The sequence below is a fragment of the Haliotis rufescens genome, unplaced genomic scaffold, assembly GCF_023055435.1.
Source record: "Haliotis rufescens isolate VD_foot unplaced genomic scaffold, xgHalRufe1.0.p SCAF_11, whole genome shotgun sequence".
NCBI lineage: Eukaryota > Metazoa > Mollusca > Gastropoda > Lepetellida > Haliotidae > Haliotis > Haliotis rufescens.
The window spans coordinates 10,483,589-10,501,834 of record NW_025963791.1 but is presented as its reverse complement, the minus strand read 5'-3'; the positions used below and the strand labels follow the sequence as shown (position 1 = coordinate 10,501,834).

The following is an 18,246-nucleotide window of genomic DNA, read 5'->3' as shown; positions in this document are numbered from 1 at the left end:
TTATGCAACCACATGTTTGATTAATGTGTTTCTTCGAAGCAGCATATTAGTAAGAAATATCAGTTTTTTTGTAATTAGCTTTATTCTCTTCATGATATACCCAATAATTGGTGTGATATAAAACATAATATTGTCTACCAAAAGGCTAAGTAACAAAAGTGCTGATGGATATATAGCCTTGTACGTCGTGAGTCTATACTATGTGAGTCTGTCTGCCTGTCTATGCGTGCGTGCGTGCGTGCGTGCGTGTGTGTGTGTATGTGTGTGTGTGCGTGCGTGCGTTCGTGCGTGCGTGCGTGCGTGCGTGCGTGCGTGTGTATGCACTACAAACCCACATGACAAACCTAAGGAAACACTTCACTCCTTGATCCACGTGGTGGCCATAGATACAGTGTTACATATCTTTCTTCAGAGGTTCAGGTCAATTTGTCAGAAATTAAAACAAATGCCATCTTTTACTGAGTTTACTGAGATAACACTATGTGAAATGCTGGATCTCTTCATTGACAACGTCGATGTGAAATGGGGGGTAAGACATTTAGGCAGGAAGTAGGCATTCCCATGGGCACCAATTGTGCTCCCCTTCTTGCTGATCTGATTCTTTATGCATATGAATCGGAATTTCTGATCGGATTAGCAAAGTCAAAACAAAGTCAAAACAAAGTCAAAACAAAGTCAAAACAAAGTAACTTTGCTACCGCCTTTAGTGTCTACAGTTGACAGCTGTTGAGGTACAATCGAGCATACTCTTCCTACCAAGAGATCAGAAACCTCCCACGACTCTTACTAAAAAAGTTGTTCGATTAAGGTTAAACGTTCAAGACATCAGCATTTTTTTTTTATTGTCGCTTTTATTTATTTGCGTGCGTGCGTGCCTGCCTGCCTGCCTGCCTGCCTGCCTGCCTGCCTGCCTGCGTGCGTGCGTGCGTGCCTGCCTGCCTGCGTTCGTGCGTAAGGCTTCTCTGACCCATCTGTACCGCTCACTTGGTATACTAGATGTGTCTTTAGCTGAGTTGAATTAAGTCTGGGTATTTCCAAACGCGTGCCATGTGCACTTGGTATGTATACAACACGTTCCTCATGACGTTTATGTGCATAGTTATATCCTCAGCAAAGTAAACCGTACATCATACATAAAATGTATGTCACATGTGTATAAATTGCAATTCTGTACTTAAGGACATGTGTGACTAACCCATGTGATTCTATCGCGCATGTGATTCTAAAAATACCCATGACGTATGTCACTAAGAGGCATCAAATACAATATGAATGTATAAAAGGGCGTAAGAGAAAGGTTTGCGGATAATCCATACACTGCAGCCTACGATAAGTAACGACACGGCACGAAAATTTCCTTCTGTTCAACCTCTAAACCAGACATCACCGATCAAACACGGTCACTGGTAAATATCACCATAATCATTTGTTTATAACGCATTTTATATCAGTATATTTTGAAAGCATATCGAGTACATAACACGTTACATCGCTTTGCTTCGTACAATTCTTTAATATAAATGTTATACAAATCTAGTTTTCAAACCTAAATCATACTAATTGAGGGCTCTGTGTTGAGATTTTTTATATACATGTTTTAACAAAAAGCTACAGGTTTGAAACAGGATGCGATATTGTTTGAGGAATGTGAAAGTATTTATTGACTGATACTAACGTAAACAAATGTTGTTTTGACGGATATGCGAGGTCTGATATCATGCATGTAACGTGTTAGTTATTTATGGTGTCGTGTGGCAGAAATGTTAATACATTCTCTTCCTTCGTACCTACATGAAACCGTCTCCGTGGTCAAGTGAAAAGAGCATCCCTTAAAATCGAAACTAACTGATAAACCACGATGAAACTATATTTAAAGAAACATGGCATATTTTATGATGAATGGATGGAAACATAGATTAAGGCACTGATAATGCATGTTGTAGAATTGAAAATGATTATTTTCTAGTTGTGAATGTCTTAGATTAATGCACTGATATCATGTTGTAGAATTGAAAAATGATTATTTTCTAGTTGTGAATATCAAAGGACCGCTTCCGTGGTCTAGTGCATAGAGCGTCTGCCCGGAGAACGGAAGGTCGGTAGTTCGATCCCTAATCGCGTCATACTAAAACATAGGTTAAATTATGGTACTTGTTGTTACCCTGCCTGGCGCTCGGCATTAAGGGGATAAAACAAGGTCGGCTCGGAGTTCGTACACCTGTCTGAGTATGGTATCCATGCTAAAGAGCGACATGGTATATCAGTGGATTAGCACTAGAAATTCGGCATTAGTCCGGACCAGTACAAGCAGCCACACCGTGCCACGCGAACGCACACTATCATCATCCGAGTGCAATAAACTTTTAAACGCGACATAAAACCCCAATTCACCACACGTAACATACCTGAAAATTTAAATATCATGCTCTTGTCCTGTCCAAGCCAAAACATTATTATTGAGTGAGTGAGTGACTTTGGTTTTACGCCGCTTTTAGCAATAATCCGGCAAAATCACGGCGGGATATTATTATTGGCGACCAACCATTTGATATTTAGGGTTTGGTTAAGGTAAAGAGATTTGTGTTAAAGATTCCGCTCAATTCAAGCTCACTTTCTCACTCACTATAGAAGTAAACTAGTAAGTAATACTAGCTGGACACTTCGGCTTGTTCAAGCATCCCTCGTGAATTAATGCTTAAAGTACGTCACCAAGGCAAAAAAGTAACAAAATTAATTCATTTGGGACAAAGACTGTAATTCCTAGTTGCCCGATAGGCCGTGGTTAATCTATATATTACCGATAGTATTTTTGTGAGAAAATATTGACTAACAGAGATATCAGCTCAATTATTGACGTCTTGGAATGACGTCACATATTATCGCCATGACGTCATGAACAATGGATGACGTCATCTTCAATTTTTTTACGACAATGCATTCATATGGTGTCACGTTGCTATATTCTTCTGCGCAATCAATGAAGACAATGGAACATATGTTGGAATGCTCAGTGAGAACTACTGAAAGTAATTTCCCCTTCAAATCTGTTTTAAATGAAAAAAATAATTTTTGTTTTGTATTTTGAAAATGCACAAAAAATATACGTGCCTCAGGTTAAAAATAATAAAAGAAGTAATTGTTAGCTTGAAACCCTGGATGTCCTCAAAATATAAACGTTTTAATGTAAATGGTACATGTAGCTATTGGTTCTTTAGCAACGAACACGTTTTCAGGAAGGAGGAGCATTTCAACACTTAAATGTTGTCCTGTACACTTTCCTTCTCGCCACTGTAGGAAGAGCCCTACGACATGGATGACCTACAAGCTATGGATGCCATCATGACTGCTCTAGATCTTCTTCAAGGTGGAACCCAGTGTATCAACCAGCATCACCAGGTCAAGATGTCGGAATATGAAGATGTCGGAACAGGTACGGAGTCTGAAATTAATGGAGGCGGTACACCTCCAAAGTCCACGAGTATAACAGGCTTAATTTCCCCAATGCTGGCAGGTGACTATCCATCCCTATCGAGACGTCCGAATTCTTCTGATGTAGGTGTCGCACACAGCGGAGATGCCATCTCTAATTCTGGTGCAGGGTGTGCTTCTAATAGAGGCCCATCAAGACATGGACAAGACTCCTCTTCTGGTGCAAGGGGCGCTTCTCATGTTGGTCAGACATACATTGGTCATGTAACAGAAGGCTTTGCTGACGTTGGCCCGGCATATGAAGGAAGCGCCATCATCTCTACTGGTTCTCTCGATATTCCCCTATTTGTCCAACGTACAGCATATGGGGCATCTATGTTTGACGAGGATGAGGGTGAGGATGAGGTTGATCTCCCTGTACCGCATCTTAAAGGTAGACGCCAAGCTATTGGCCCAAATAGTCCAGTGACGTCGAGTAAGAGCAACCCTGCTACCAAGCGAAAGAGGCCACGCCCCGGAAATAAAATGTCAATGAAGGCGAGTCAGATGGTCCAGGTAGGTTATCTTCCTTGTATCAATAATAAGCTCTACGATCCCGTCGATGTTGTCACTAACACTACCTTACCCATGTGTTTCAGAGCTTGGATCAAGAGCAGGACAAACAACAACGAACCAAGGCCAGAAACATCTACCATGCTCAGATGAGCAGAAGGAGAAGAAAGCTGAGACAAGCGGTCCTGGAACAGGTGGGTCTGGCAGAATTGAAAGCATTTTAGCCATTTCAGTACCTGTTTTGTGTGTTTGTTTGTTTGTTTGTTGTTTAGCGCCGCACTCAGGAATATTCCAGCTATATGATGGCGGTCTGTAAATAATGTAGTCTTGACCAGATAATCCAGTGACTGACATCATGAGCATCGATCCACGCAATTATGATCGATGACATGCATCAACCAAGTCAGCGGGCCTGATCACCCACTCCCGTTAGTCGCCTCTTACGACAAGCATAGTCGCCTTTTATTGCAAGCATGGGTTGCTGAAGACCTATTATACCCCGGATTTTCACGGGTCAAGTACCTTATGTGGGTGAATTGAGTTGAGTTTAACGCCGCTTTGAACAGTATTTTTGTTTTATCACGAAGCGTCAGCCAAAAGGGACAATGATAAGATATATTTTTAAAAATGCGTTTACCAATTCTGTGACATCCACGGTCACTGGAGTGGTGTTGACAAGCCAAAGAGCATATTACCTATTGAATCTGGGATTCTAAACCATGATCATCGAATCCTGTTACGGGCAAAGTACGAAACTCTGCAGAGCTATATCTACATGTAACAGTTTAATCTGTTTATCATCAAAGAGTATACACTGTTGCCGATTCTACATGCATATTATGTTATAAATAGATCTAGATTTATTAAAGCCCGTATTTAGGTTACGAAGCGGGTGATACAATGACACTGATTTGTTTTTTCTCATCTAGGAAACAGCCTGGTTGCAGAGAGACATCAGCCGACTGGAAGCCGACATCAGATGTCTCAGCAAGGAGGTTGACGTTTTCTCTAACGTGCTGACGAATCACTCATGTCTGGATGTCTTCAGTGATGTGTGAATAACATAATAATAATAATTAGCCCCACTAGGCTGATTATCCTCGGAGGGACGAAAGACACCAACAGTGATGTGTCAACACGGAAGACACCATCAGTGATGTGTCGTCACGAACAACTTCATGGCAGACACTGTTACGGTCAGTGTGTGAACAGCCTTGGCTGATAAAAGTAAAGCTGTTTGGTTTCATACCCCTATGTCAAAAACATTTATGCGAGCTCTGAACTCCCCAAATGGGAATTCATCTGGTTATTCCGTTACAAAGGACAAGGGATTGCTACCGATAGGGCAAGACGTGATAAACCTATCCGAGAAACCTGGTGTCATCACTGATTTTTATTGATCCATTCAAAAGGTTATCAACCCTTGCACGCCCAGTGGAATCTGTTTCAGTAGATAATCGAAAGTGCTTCGTATGACTAAAAGTCCTCTTCTTGTTCAGACACTTGCAAGTTTAATGACTTATGACACGATCAATCGATGGTTATTGCTGAAATGAGGGAACAATTATTTAATCAAAATCCAATGGTGATCCGTTCGAAGACCCAAGATGAATTCCAAATTCCAAGAAATCACCAAAATTAACATATTTCCGGATTAACAAATAATAAGAAGGGATTATTGCCCCATTGAATATTTACCGACGTTACTTATAAGAAGAGTCTGGCGTATTGGACTTCTGGATGAACAAGTGTTTGAAATAATTTTGAAACCCAACGAGACAGTGGGGCAGGTGATCCATCTTCAAAGTTACCTGTCCGCATTCAGACATTATAAATATTGAAATATCGTGACAATTAAGAGACAAATCGCGTCTTGAGTCAGTTGAAATAATGCTAACAATTACTTAAGAATCAACAAGAAGTTACAATAAAACTTAATACGGAAGTTGTCTTAAAATTATCTGCCAGACAGTCAGACAGAAGGAGGAAAATCTCATGCAGCCCTACAGAAAAGTTACCTGCCACGGGCAGGCGGGCAGGCAGTTATTTCGGACACTGGGATGAACGGGTTTCAGATGAATGGTGTTTCAGTGAAATATGATATACTTGAACTCCTTTGTCTTTGACGCCATGTCCTTCATTTACGATAGATACCATGCGTTGCTGCGTATGTAATTGAATTCATAATTATTATTGACCTTTTGTTCCTTTTATTCACCATATATGTAACGGTTTGGAGAACAACTTATCTCGTATAATATAGTTATGATAGTCGTATCAATCCCTGTGTTATACTACAGTACGTAATCAATGTTGACCTTGGACTAAGACGTGGGGCGTTTTTAACGTCCACTGTCGTGACCTTGACCAGCACTCACGACGTTCTGTTAACAGCTGGTGTCATGTGTGCAACTTTGCAGTAGGTGTGGGTCTTTGATATATCTCTTTCATTTTCTTGGCAATTATTTCCTGTTTACTATTGACCAGTCTCCGAAATCGCTCAGGTTCCTTTGATTCATACGGAAATTGCTGTGTATAAATAATAGCTTGTTTATTTTATTTTCAAATGAAACATTCGTCATGGTCTTTTTTATATTTATTGTATATTTATATCATAAAGGCTTGCTTAATTGTCAATTAAATTATAAAGTTTTGCGCGAATAATGAATAAATTGGAGTCAGCTGTAAACTATGTGGTTTGTTATTTCTCATTTGCCAGCTTATATTGTATCGAGGGATTAATTCAATTTATTAAGACAATATTTATCCCGGCCCTTTAATGTTAAGAGCATTGAGAAGTCGTTCTCTTTGACATCAAAACTAATCGTCACGTGGAGAGGTTCATTTAGAGTAGGGTTAACCACGGACCTATATAACCTTATACAAGTCCCTGGGTTAACACATCAGGAATGCATTTTACAAACAAAAATACGCTTGGATGTACATCAATGTAAACAAAGGTTTATTTACGCCATTCAAAGCGTTGACAAAGACACCTTCATGTAACTTCCTGGTTTCTTTCCCTATGCTCTGGGCACACAAACGTGTGACCCCCTTATCCGGGAAGGGAAAATAAATGACACGAGCTTTAGAAAAAGGAACTTTCCATAGTATGACCTTGATATCTGAACCTTTATGTCATGCAAAGAGGGGTGGTCGGGGAGCCTAGTGGTTAAAGCGTTCGCTCATTACGCTGAAGACCCGGGTTCGATTCCCGACATGGGTACAATGTGTGAAGCCCATTTCTGGTGTCCCCCGCCGTGATATTGCTGGAATACTGCTAAAAGCGGCGTAAAACTATACTCACTCACTCATGCAAAGAAGGTCACAAGCAGTTTGTGATTTAAACTATTCACGTCGTCTTTGAAAATAACAATCCACATGTTACAATTTGTTTATTTCAAAATGTACGTTTTGTCCAAGAATTCACAACATCACAATTTGCTGTCATTACGGAAAATACTTACAAAATGTCGATACATGACAGGATAGTAGAGCGTATTCTTCCGTTACTTATTTGTTACAAAGCAACTTTATGAAGACATTCTTATATGTTGGGGTTTGGGTTTGGATTGATTGATGGCGATGCTGTGATGTGATTTTTAAACAAAACGTTACAATCTGTTTTCTTCTCACTGTCTTTCGGAAACGAAATCAAATCGAAACATGAACTGATTTATCTGGGTCCAACACGTCATTGTTAAACATGTGTCCTTGTGGAAATTTCCTTCACGAACAATGATGCAACGGAATGTTGATAAACAAACTCCACGTGCGATTCGCCAATATTAGATATCATACTACAGTTTCACCTGAAGTCATGGTTATAAAAAGCAACTCGACACTGAGGTTTGACATACATGTAGCAAAACAATTATACAAAACATACTCCATATGGGGGATTCCTGAAAACATTCAGACCTATAATTAGCGACTCAGTTGAAAGGCTGACCTCACTGCAATTCCACTCATGTAAATTTGTATTTTTCTATCTGCGACATTAACATTGCAAGGCTCAATAATCTATTCCTACTGACTTCACTGACGGAGAGCGAAAGCTCGGGGGTTCGACCCCGGACCCCTCATACCAAATTAAAATATGGTACTTGTTGTTACGTCATGGTATCTCAGTGGGCTTGCACGGACTGGTACAAGCAGCCACACATACACGTGAAGGCATGTACGTTGTGTAAGTGCAGTGATCTTGAACGCGCGTTCCCCATTTCACTTCACCTCCCCTCTTCACATAACACAATGCATACATCAAACGGCATAAAATGGTGCAGAGATATAGCCAAATTTAAATTAAGACATTCATATTAGAAAGTGTGAAGTATATACACAACGTAAACGAAAAGTTGAGTGGCACCTGTCACAAACTCAAGCAAAGGCAAATCAAGTGTCCCCTGCACAAACACGGGTACAAATCGAAATAGGAAATTGTGTCGTTTTCGTCACTGATGCGTCAAATTACCAAATATGCTTTGGCAAAGGCATTGAATTTTGTAACGCTGATCAAAAATCTTTTGAGCAGGAGTCGTACAGAGCTTTTTGAAATATTGGTGGAAAGAGCATGCTTGACTGTATCTCAAAAGTTGTTAAATGCAGACACCGAAGGTTGGAGCTGCAGGAATATTGCTCGCCATAAGGGAAAGTTGACTATTTGAAAGTTGAAATCATTCCTTTTATCATACAGTCTTGTGGATATTTCTTGTCACTCTGAGTGTTTCTGCAGAGATCTAAATATGAAACAGACGAGGCGGTTTCCTTGGAGTCTTTCATTTCTAGTTCAGGTAGGTAAATTAATGGAAGTGAATTAGCTGTTTCAATGTTATTGAAAAACTGGAGTTGCTGGAACATGACTCAGCATAAAGGGAAAGTTGTTTATTGGAGCTTTTAGCAATATTCCAGCAATATCACGGCGGGGGACACCAGAAATGGGCTTCACACATTGTACCCATGTCGGGAATCGAACCCGGGTCTTCAGCGTGACGCTCGAACGCTCTAACCACTAGGCTACCCGACCGCCCCGTTGATTATTGGACAACAGAGAACATATACCTTATTATGTCAAGGGGACGCGAGTCTGATTTCACCGTAGTTTAAATAATTGTCTGTTCAAAATACAACTATTGAAATGACTATTTAACATGATGTGATAGTTTACTGCATATATTACGATATTTCAAAAAACGTTATAATTAAATATAACCACAAAATGGTCTTGCAGTATTGAAATCTCCAAGAACCAGGGTAACAATAATCTACCCGAAACCAACAACAGTAGAACTGTACTTTGTATTTATGGGATCAAACCAATATGACATGTATGATATGTGTGAGAGGTGTTGGTGGGGGTGGGGTGTGTGTGTGTGTGTGTGTGGGGGGGGGGGGGGGGGGGGGGGGGGGGGGGGGTGGGGTTGCTAGTCCTAGTCCGGAATGATGCCGATACATAGTGCTAGCCCACCGACAATCCATGCCGCAGTTTAACATGAATACCCCACTAAGACACAGTATACTGACTCCGAGCCGGCCAGTCCTTGTTTTAGCCCCTTTATGCCGAGCACCAGACAGAGTAACAACAAGTACCTTCTTTTAACGTCTTTTGGTATGACGCAGTCAGGGATCGAACCCCGGACTTCCGCTCTCCGTGCGGAAACTCCACAACTAGACTACGGAGGCGGTTCCTATTGGAATATTAATTGATTGATGATGTTAACTTGTTTTAGTTTAGTTAGTAAAAAGTTTTATAATCTTTGTAAATTCGCTTCAGTAAAACCTGTTAATGATCTTATCATATATTTTGCCGTCCTCCTTCTGCTTTAAAAAGCCGTTTGTATCTATATTCATCATTGTCATGAGAAGATCTAGCGAAACATTTGGATGTTTTACGATTTCTATATAACCGGATATATTTACCTGACACATCATATGGTTTGTATAAACAACGTCCATGCTTCTACCACGTGAAAGTCACTTTACACCCAACAAGACTACGTCATCTTCCCGGGGCAAGAGAGTTAACTGACTTTAAAAGTCCAGTTTCCATCCTTGCCGAATTATGCTGGAATTCCTGGGTTCGATCGTAGCGCCACCAGTGGCTATAACGAGTTATGTCCCTTCTATGCCTCTCCTATGGACCAATCAGATTCCACCTCTCGTATTACTTGCATTAATTTGCTTCAAACAAAACGGCGGCGCCCAGTCAAGACGATCTGATCGATAATCAAGATGTATAAAATGTGATAAAACGAGTTTTAGATCGCGAAGTGCACCAAATCACGTGAGCACCTTGATTAAAAACATGAACAGATTTAGAAAATATCTGTTGACGACTAGTTAGCGGTGCACATGCTTTGCAAATCCTCCAATCGACCGAAATCTGCATGACAGTTTACGAACCGGATTTCGATTTCGGAGCGCGATTTTGATTGGACTATGCATGGACTCGTTAGTCCAGCCAAAATGTAACTCCAGCCTAGTTCGGCAAGGGTGGAAACTGGACTTTTATAGTCAGTTAACTCACTTGCCTCGGGAAGATGACTTAATTAGATCTGGTAGTCAAAATGTGATTTCGTTCATGGTGTGCCATCTACCTCAACGACATGGATCGTTGCTCATAATATCAACCCCTGGTTGTCTGGTCCAGACTCGACTATTTACAGGCCGCATATAGTTGTAATATTGCTGAGTGTGACGTTAAACATTACCCAAATAAATACGATATTGAGGTGAGGTGAGGTGAGGTGAAATTGGGTTTAACGTCACGTCCAAGATTATTGCACTTATAAAGCGACGTGCATGCACGTGTATGTGTGTGTGTGGCTGCTTGTACTAGTCCGGACTGATACCGATTTATAGTGCTAGCTCACTGAGATACCATGCCGCAATTTAACATGAATACCCCACTCAGACACAGTATACTGACTCCGAGCCGACCAGTCCTTGTTTTAGCCCCTTAATGCCGAGCGCCAGACAGGGTAACAACAAGTACAATCTTTTAACGTCTTTTTGTATGACGCGGCCCGGGATCGAACCCTGGACCTTCCGCTCTCCGGGCGGACGCTCTACCACAAGACCACGGAGGCGGTCAATACGATATTGAACTAAACCGACAAGAACAGATCGCTGTAAAACTAAACTGCACATGAAAAATACCTCAATAATGGCGATGATAGAACTATTAAAGGTTAAAGAACTATTTCGTGAGATCAGACGTAAATGTGGATGAACATGAAAGAATATCAACTATGAAATCAAGATCACGGGGTGTTTGTTTGTTTGTTTGTTTGTTTGTTTGTCAAGCGCCAGGCAGAGTAACAAGAGGTACCTTTTTTTCACCTATTTTAATTTGACCTTGCCGGAGACTGAACTACCGACTTTCCACACTCCGGGCAGTGATAGGATACAGCGTACTATTAAAATCACATTAACCTTTCACTCAGTCATTTTGTTGAAGTTGAGTGAGTGAGTGAGTATGGTTTTACGCCGCTTTTAGCAATATTCCAGCAATATCATGGCGGCAGACACCAGAAATGGGCTTCACACATTGTACCCATGTCGGGAATCGAACCCGGGTCTTCGGCGTGACGAGCGAACGCTTTAACCACTAGGCTACCCGACCGCCCCTTGTTGAAGTTGAATAAATAACTTGTCTAATATATCGTAATATTATTATTAATATATCGTGCACATATTTTGGTTATTTTTGTTGTTGTAGTTTTTATATTAGAAACAAAACGTATTGAAGGAATATTCGAGAACTATTTGTAACATTGCGATTGACGAATGTGTCATTGCACAGTTTATGACAAATCATGACAAGTATGTAGTTGAACATCGCATCAACTGACTGTTGGGCACAGATGCCTCGCGGTTTCCGAAGATGTAAATTCTTGAAATCTCAGCTTTGAAACCGAAAACTACTGAACGGGCAAGCAATGGTGTGCATGTGTTCACGAAGGGACGTTTTCCTCGAGAATTGACCGAAAATACCCGTAATAATGCCGCCTGTTCCTTATTCCCACATTTCCAAATATAGAACAATATTTCCAAGAAGAACACGTGCCTGTAAAACAATGAACCGCTCATATCCTCCGACGACTGTTGTAGATGCACGTGCTGCACGCAGTAAGCCAATGCAACACGTCCAGCCGACCGAATTCACAGGGACAAATTATGAAATAAAAGTTTTCATGAAATTTGAAGTCCTTGTGATTCAAGTCGTTGATATTCTATTGAATATCTAAACATAACCTTGGAAATGAGATTTTGAGACTAAAATTTATGTTCATGGTGAAACATTTGCAATTAAACTAACAATAGGTGGTGGACACCTGGTTAGCGCCGTTGTTGGGGGTGGTTTTGTTTGTTTGTTTGTTGTTACACGCCGCATTCGGCAATATTCCCGCTATATGACGGCGGTCTGGAAATAATCGAGTCTGGACCAGTGATTGACATCATGAGCATCGATCTACGGAATTGGGACACGATGACGTGCATCAACCAAGTCAGAGAGCCTGACCACCCGATCCCCTTAGTCGCCTCTTAAGACAAGCATAGTCGACTTTAACCGCAAGAATGGGCTGCGGAAGACCTATTCTACCCCGGATCTTCACGGGTCTGGGGATGGCCTAGTCTTGATTAACACGACAGTGAATGCGAGGATATGTGAGGCGAGTTGAAATGGGGTTTAACGACCTTTGGACATCGATTCCTACTCTGACTCCTTATTTCCCCATTCTTGGGAGGAGGGTGTGGGCTGTGGGTATATTTAGCCAAACAGAACCACGTCATGACTATGATGCAATAATGTATTTACAAAAGTGTTAATTATAGGTGCATTCTCCGAACGCCTAATGTCTACATGCGACCCAATTTGCTGCTTTAAATAGAACACATGTCATTACAAACAATAACTTACGCATTTCTTTCCCGTGAACTATGAATGCCGTCGACACAGAACGTAACATGGACCTAGTTAGTATTTATCTCCAAAATGGCGACAGCATTGGGTTGTTGTTTTTTTAAATAAAAGATGACGCAAGCTGTTGAAATCGACTACTAGTATATTCACACAATTGTGAAGATTAGCTCTCTAGTATCCGTTCTTTAGCATCGGAGGCTGATAAATAACAATCATAGTCTTTGGATGCATTTCCATTGACCTTTAGATTACAGAAAAACATAAAAAGAACATTGAATTTCCCATTTATACACATGAAGCTTAATAAATCCAACCCAATATAAAAACGGATGTAAGAATATGTCTGTTGTTCCTGGAGTTACCCCGGCATGATGCAAAATACTGAAAAAGCGTCGTAAAACTACATTCACTCACTCAGCAACTCAACCACTCAGCCATCCATACACTCACTCACTCACTCATGTGATGTCTGTCTTGTTCCTTCAATTCATAAAACACTTTTCAAAACAAAACACATCGAAGTGCAAAATAATATAATTATATTATTAGTGTGTCAGTGAGAAAATACTCAATATTCAAGCTTAATCACGACAGCCTGAAAATCATCGAGCCCAGACAAGCCACTGTTTGCTCAACGATTCAGGGCGGGGGCGCAATGACCTACAACTATTTCGTGAGATCAGACTTGATACCCAACTGTGGATGAAAATGAAAAAATATAAAATATCACATGCTGCAAGTATCAGCGTGGATCGATGCTCAGGGTGTCAATCACTGGATTGTCTGGTCCAGAATATTGCTGAGTGTGGCGTTAACCAACAAACAAGAAAACCATCAATGCACTATCAATGTATTGCTACATCGCAATAACCAGACCATTAGGATGACGTCACGCTATTGTTGTTGGGCTAGATTCTGAGACAGGAATTCATTTGTCGTTCTGAAACTCAAATAACTAAAACTGACACAACTATAGGTCATTCTGCAGCACTATAGCGAATTATAGTTCAAAGAAAACATAGTTTACGGACAATTGAATGTGTTGATTCCTATGGCCAGGCTCACACAGTGCCGATTATGGCTCCCGTTTGAGACAGACAGCGCTATGACACAAAAAAGTGAAAAAGTCGGATTACTATCCTCAGATCTGGAATGTCCTATCACTGTCTGGACGCAGTCGTATAGGTTCGTAACAGAATCCTACGGATCGGGAAAGGACCAGAGAGGCCGGCAAAGCACTCCCGACAGTATGGTGCGTCCCGTAACATTCGGGACACCGATTTTGTCTAGTCGGATTACAATCGTGAGTATTATGCTGTATCGGATCAAAATCGTAACAATGTCCTGTGTAGTCTGGTCGGCGTCCTGTGGATCGGGACGCTGTCGTGATGAACGGGCATAAATTGTTCATTGCCGTTTCTTGTCGGTTGAGTCCAGATTGCGTCCAGATCTTGCCGAATACGAACCGTCATTGTCGGTTCACTGTCCGGTCACTGTCTGATCTCTGTCGGATCGCATTGGGAGAATCGGGACGCTGTCGGGACAGATGCGGTCGTTGTTTACCATGCGGAAGATACAAATCGGATCAGATTCGAATTGAAAACGGGAGAATCGGGACGAATTCGGCTGGAAACGGCTGAATCGAGACGCTTCCTGAATAATATCTGATTGTTTGTGAATTCCCACGAATCACAGGATCTTGATCAGACTTTTGTCAAAAAATCCTGACTATGTGACGGAGCCCTAAGGTAGAATCAACAAATTCCTATGATTTCTCCATTTCAAAGTTATTTCATTTGTCCATAGTAAATCGTTTAAAAAGGTTAGGCTGGGACACCAACATATTCTCATTTTTATCCTGAACGAATATTACATCATCGCTTGTTTACAAACATTACGCTTCCATGATGTGGTCTCGCACAAGTACATATAGATCACTTGGGCATTAGGTAAGTATGACGTCTGCGTTCTATATATGTAGTACTGGGACAGAGGCAGCTATTACCTCGCTCTTCACAGACGTAAATAGGGTAAAATCGAAATATGAATGACAACCCATTGAAATGAGTGAATGGTAGGGTTTCCATGTATGAATAATAAATAATCACGTGGTCCTTGGTTACAACTTATCAGCATCAGTACCACAATATCCGGTACCAAGTACCTATGCTTGTCATAATAGTCGATTTGAATATATGTCAGGTGGTAAGACTGAGACCGCGATCTTTGTGGGTCATCGCGCCCCCACCTTGGATCGTTGAACAACCAGTGATTTGTCTGTTCTGGGGACGATTATTATAGGCTGTCGCGATTTAGCTTGAATATTGACGTGACACAACATTTCTCACTGACTCACTTATAGCGTAATGATAGTGAGCGAGTATTGTTTTAAGCCGCTTTTAGCAATATTCCAGTAATATTTTCGAGTTAAATACTAACTAGGTTAATGTTACGTTCAGTGTCGACGGCATTCATACTTCAGGGGATAGATATGCGTAAGTTATTGTTCGTGATTCTATGTGTTCTATTTTAAGCTGGAATTTGTGTCGCATGTAGACATTAGGCGTTCGGATAATGCACCTAAAAAATTAACACTTTTGTAAACACATCATTGCACCATAGTCATGACGTGGTTCTGTTTGTCTAAATATAATGGGTACAATGTGTGAAGCCCATTTCTGGTGACCCCCGCCGTGATATTGCTGGAATATTGCTAAAGGCGGCGTAAAACCAAACTCACTCACTCACTCAACTTCAACAAAATGACTGAGTGAAAGGTTAATGTGATTTTAATAGTACGCTGTATCCTATCGCTGCCGGAGTGTGGAAGGTCGGTGGTTCAGTCTCCGGCAAGGTCAAATTAAAATAGGTGAAAAAATAAACCTACCCTAGAATGGGGGAATGAGGAGCCAGAGTAGGAATCAATGTCCAAAGGTCGTTAAACCCCATTTCAATACGCCTCACGTATCCTCGTATTCACTGTTGTATAATTCAAGTTTAGACCATCCCCAGACCCGTGAAGATCCTGGGTAAAAGGCGACTAATGGGATCGGGTGGTCAGGCTCGCTGACTTGGTTGATGCACGTCATCGTATCCCAATTCCGTAGATCGATGCTCATGATGTCAATCACTGGATTGTCTGGTCCAGACTCGATTATTTCCAGACCGCCGTCATATAGCTGGAATATTGCAAATTTTACTCTCAAAATCTCATTTCCCAGGTTATATTTAGATATTTAACAGACTATCAACGACTTGAATCACAAGGCCATCAAACTTTCAAGAAAACATTTATTTCATAATTTGTCCCTGTGAATTCATACCCATGTTAACACGCCCTATTGTTCTGAAAGCAATAACCATGTTAACACGCACTATTGTTCTAACAGCAGTATTCATAACCTTGTTAACACGCCCATTGTTCTTACAACAGTATTTATAACCATGCTAACAGGTCCTGGTTGTCTTGCAACAATATTCAGACTGATGTTAACCCGCCCTGATTATCTTATAACAATATTCAGACTGATGTTAACCTGTCCTGGCTATCTTATAACAATATTCAGACTGATGTTAACCCGCCCTGATTATCTTATAACAATATTCAGACTGATGATAACCTGTCCTGGCTATCTTATAACAATATTCAGACTGATGTTAACCCGTCCTGATTATCTTATAACAATATTCAGACTGATGTTAACCCGCCCTGACTATCTTATTACAATATTCAGACTGATGATAACCTGTCCTGGCTACCTTATAACAATATTCAGACTGATGATAACCTGTCCTGGCTACCGTATAACAATATTCAGACTGATGATAACCTGTCCTGGCTATCTTATAACAATATTCAGACTGATGTTAACCCGTCCCTCTTTCTTATAACAATATTCAGACTGATGATAACCCGTCTTGATTATCTTATAACAATATTCAGACTGATGTTAACCCGTCCTGATTATCTTATAACAATATTCAGACTGATGATAACCCGTCTTGATTATCTTATAACAATATTCAGACTGATGTTAACCCGTCCTGGCTATCTTATAACAATATTCAGACTGATGATAACCCGTCCTGGTTATCTTATAACAATATTCAGACTGATGATAACCTGTCCTGGCTATCTTATAACAATATTCAGACTGATGATAACCTGTCCTGGCTATCTTATAACAATATTCAGACTGATGTTAACCCGTCCTGATTATCTTATAACAATATTCAGACTGATGATAACCTGTCCTGGCTATCTTATAACAATATTCAGACTGATGTTAACCCGTCCTGGCTATCTTATAACAATATTCAGACTGATGATAACCCGTCCTGATTATCTTATAACAATATTCAGACTGATGTTAACCCGCCCTGACTATCTTATTACAATATTCAGACTGATGATAACCTGTCCTGGCTACCTTATAACAATATTCAGACTGATGATAACCTGTCCTGGCTACCGTATAACAATATTCAGACTGATGATAACCTGTCCTGGCTATCTTATAACAATATTCAGACTGATGTTAACCCGTCCCTCTTTCTTATAACAATATTCAGACTGATGATAACCCGTCTTGATTATCTTATAACAATATTCAGACTGATGTTAACCCGTCCTGATTATCTTATAACAATATTCAGACTGATGATAACCCGTCTTGATTATCTTATAACAATATTCAGACTGATGTTAACCCGTCCTGGCTATCTTATAACAATATTCAGACTGATGATAACCCGTCCTGGTTATCTTATAACAATATTCAGACTGATGATAACCTGTCCTGGCTATCTTATAACAATATTCAGACTGATGATAACCTGTCCTGGCTATCTTATAACAATATTCAGACTGATGTTAACCCGCCCTGATTATCTTATAACAATATTCAGACTGATGTTAACCCGTCCTTGCTCTCTTATAACAATATTCAGACTGATGTTAACCCGTCCTGATTATCATATAACAATATTCAGACTGATGTTAACCCGTCCTGATTATCTTATAACAATATTCAGACCGATTTTACCCCGTCCTTGTTATCTTAAAACAATATTCAGACCGATGTTAACCCGTCCTGATTATCTTATAACAATATTCAGACCGATTTTACCCCGTCCTTGTTATCTTAAAACAATATTCAGACTGATGTTAACCCGTCCTGATTATCTTATAACAATATCAGACTGATGTTAACCCGCCCTGACTATCTTATAACAATATTCAGACTGATGTTAACCCGCCCTGAATATCTTATAATAATATTCAGACTGATGATACCCCGTCCTGTTTACTTAATAACAGTTGGTCATTGTCGTCAGTA

The 18,246-nt window shown here is 40.5% G+C and overlaps 1 protein-coding gene across 2 annotated transcripts; it reads left to right on the top strand.

Annotated features, from left to right (window-relative positions):
* Positions 1-1,262: 1,262 nt before the first annotated feature.
* Positions 1,263-6,644, top strand: LOC124146346. 2 transcript variants are annotated; one of them, XM_048392210.1, is made up of 4 exons: positions 1,263-1,406; positions 3,295-3,430; positions 4,068-4,175; positions 4,911-6,644. In XM_048392210.1, exons 2-4 carry the CDS (start codon positions 3,310-3,312, stop codon positions 4,979-4,981), a joined length of 300 nt encoding a protein of 99 aa, XP_048248167.1. In that variant the 5' UTR covers positions 1,263-1,406; positions 3,295-3,309; the 3' UTR covers positions 4,982-6,644. The 2 variants fall into 2 exon arrangements, with proteins under 2 accessions (XP_048248167.1, XP_046372545.2); XM_046516589.2 differs by having other exon boundaries at positions 3,295-3,984.
* Positions 6,645-18,246: the final 11,602 nt, after the last annotated feature.

Excerpts from the sequence above, each read along its gene's own strand:
- LOC124146346 (XM_046516589.2), top strand. The coding sequence starts at position 3,310 with ATGGATGACCTACAAGCTATGGATGCCATCATGACTGCTCTAGATCTT. Across the intron at positions 3,985-4,067 it reads AGGCGAGTCAGATGGTCCAG|AGCTTGGATCAAGAGCAGGA; the intron begins GTAGGTTATCTT and ends CATGTGTTTCAG. Across the intron at positions 4,176-4,910 it reads GACAAGCGGTCCTGGAACAG|GAAACAGCCTGGTTGCAGAG; the intron begins GTGGGTCTGGCA and ends TTTCTCATCTAG.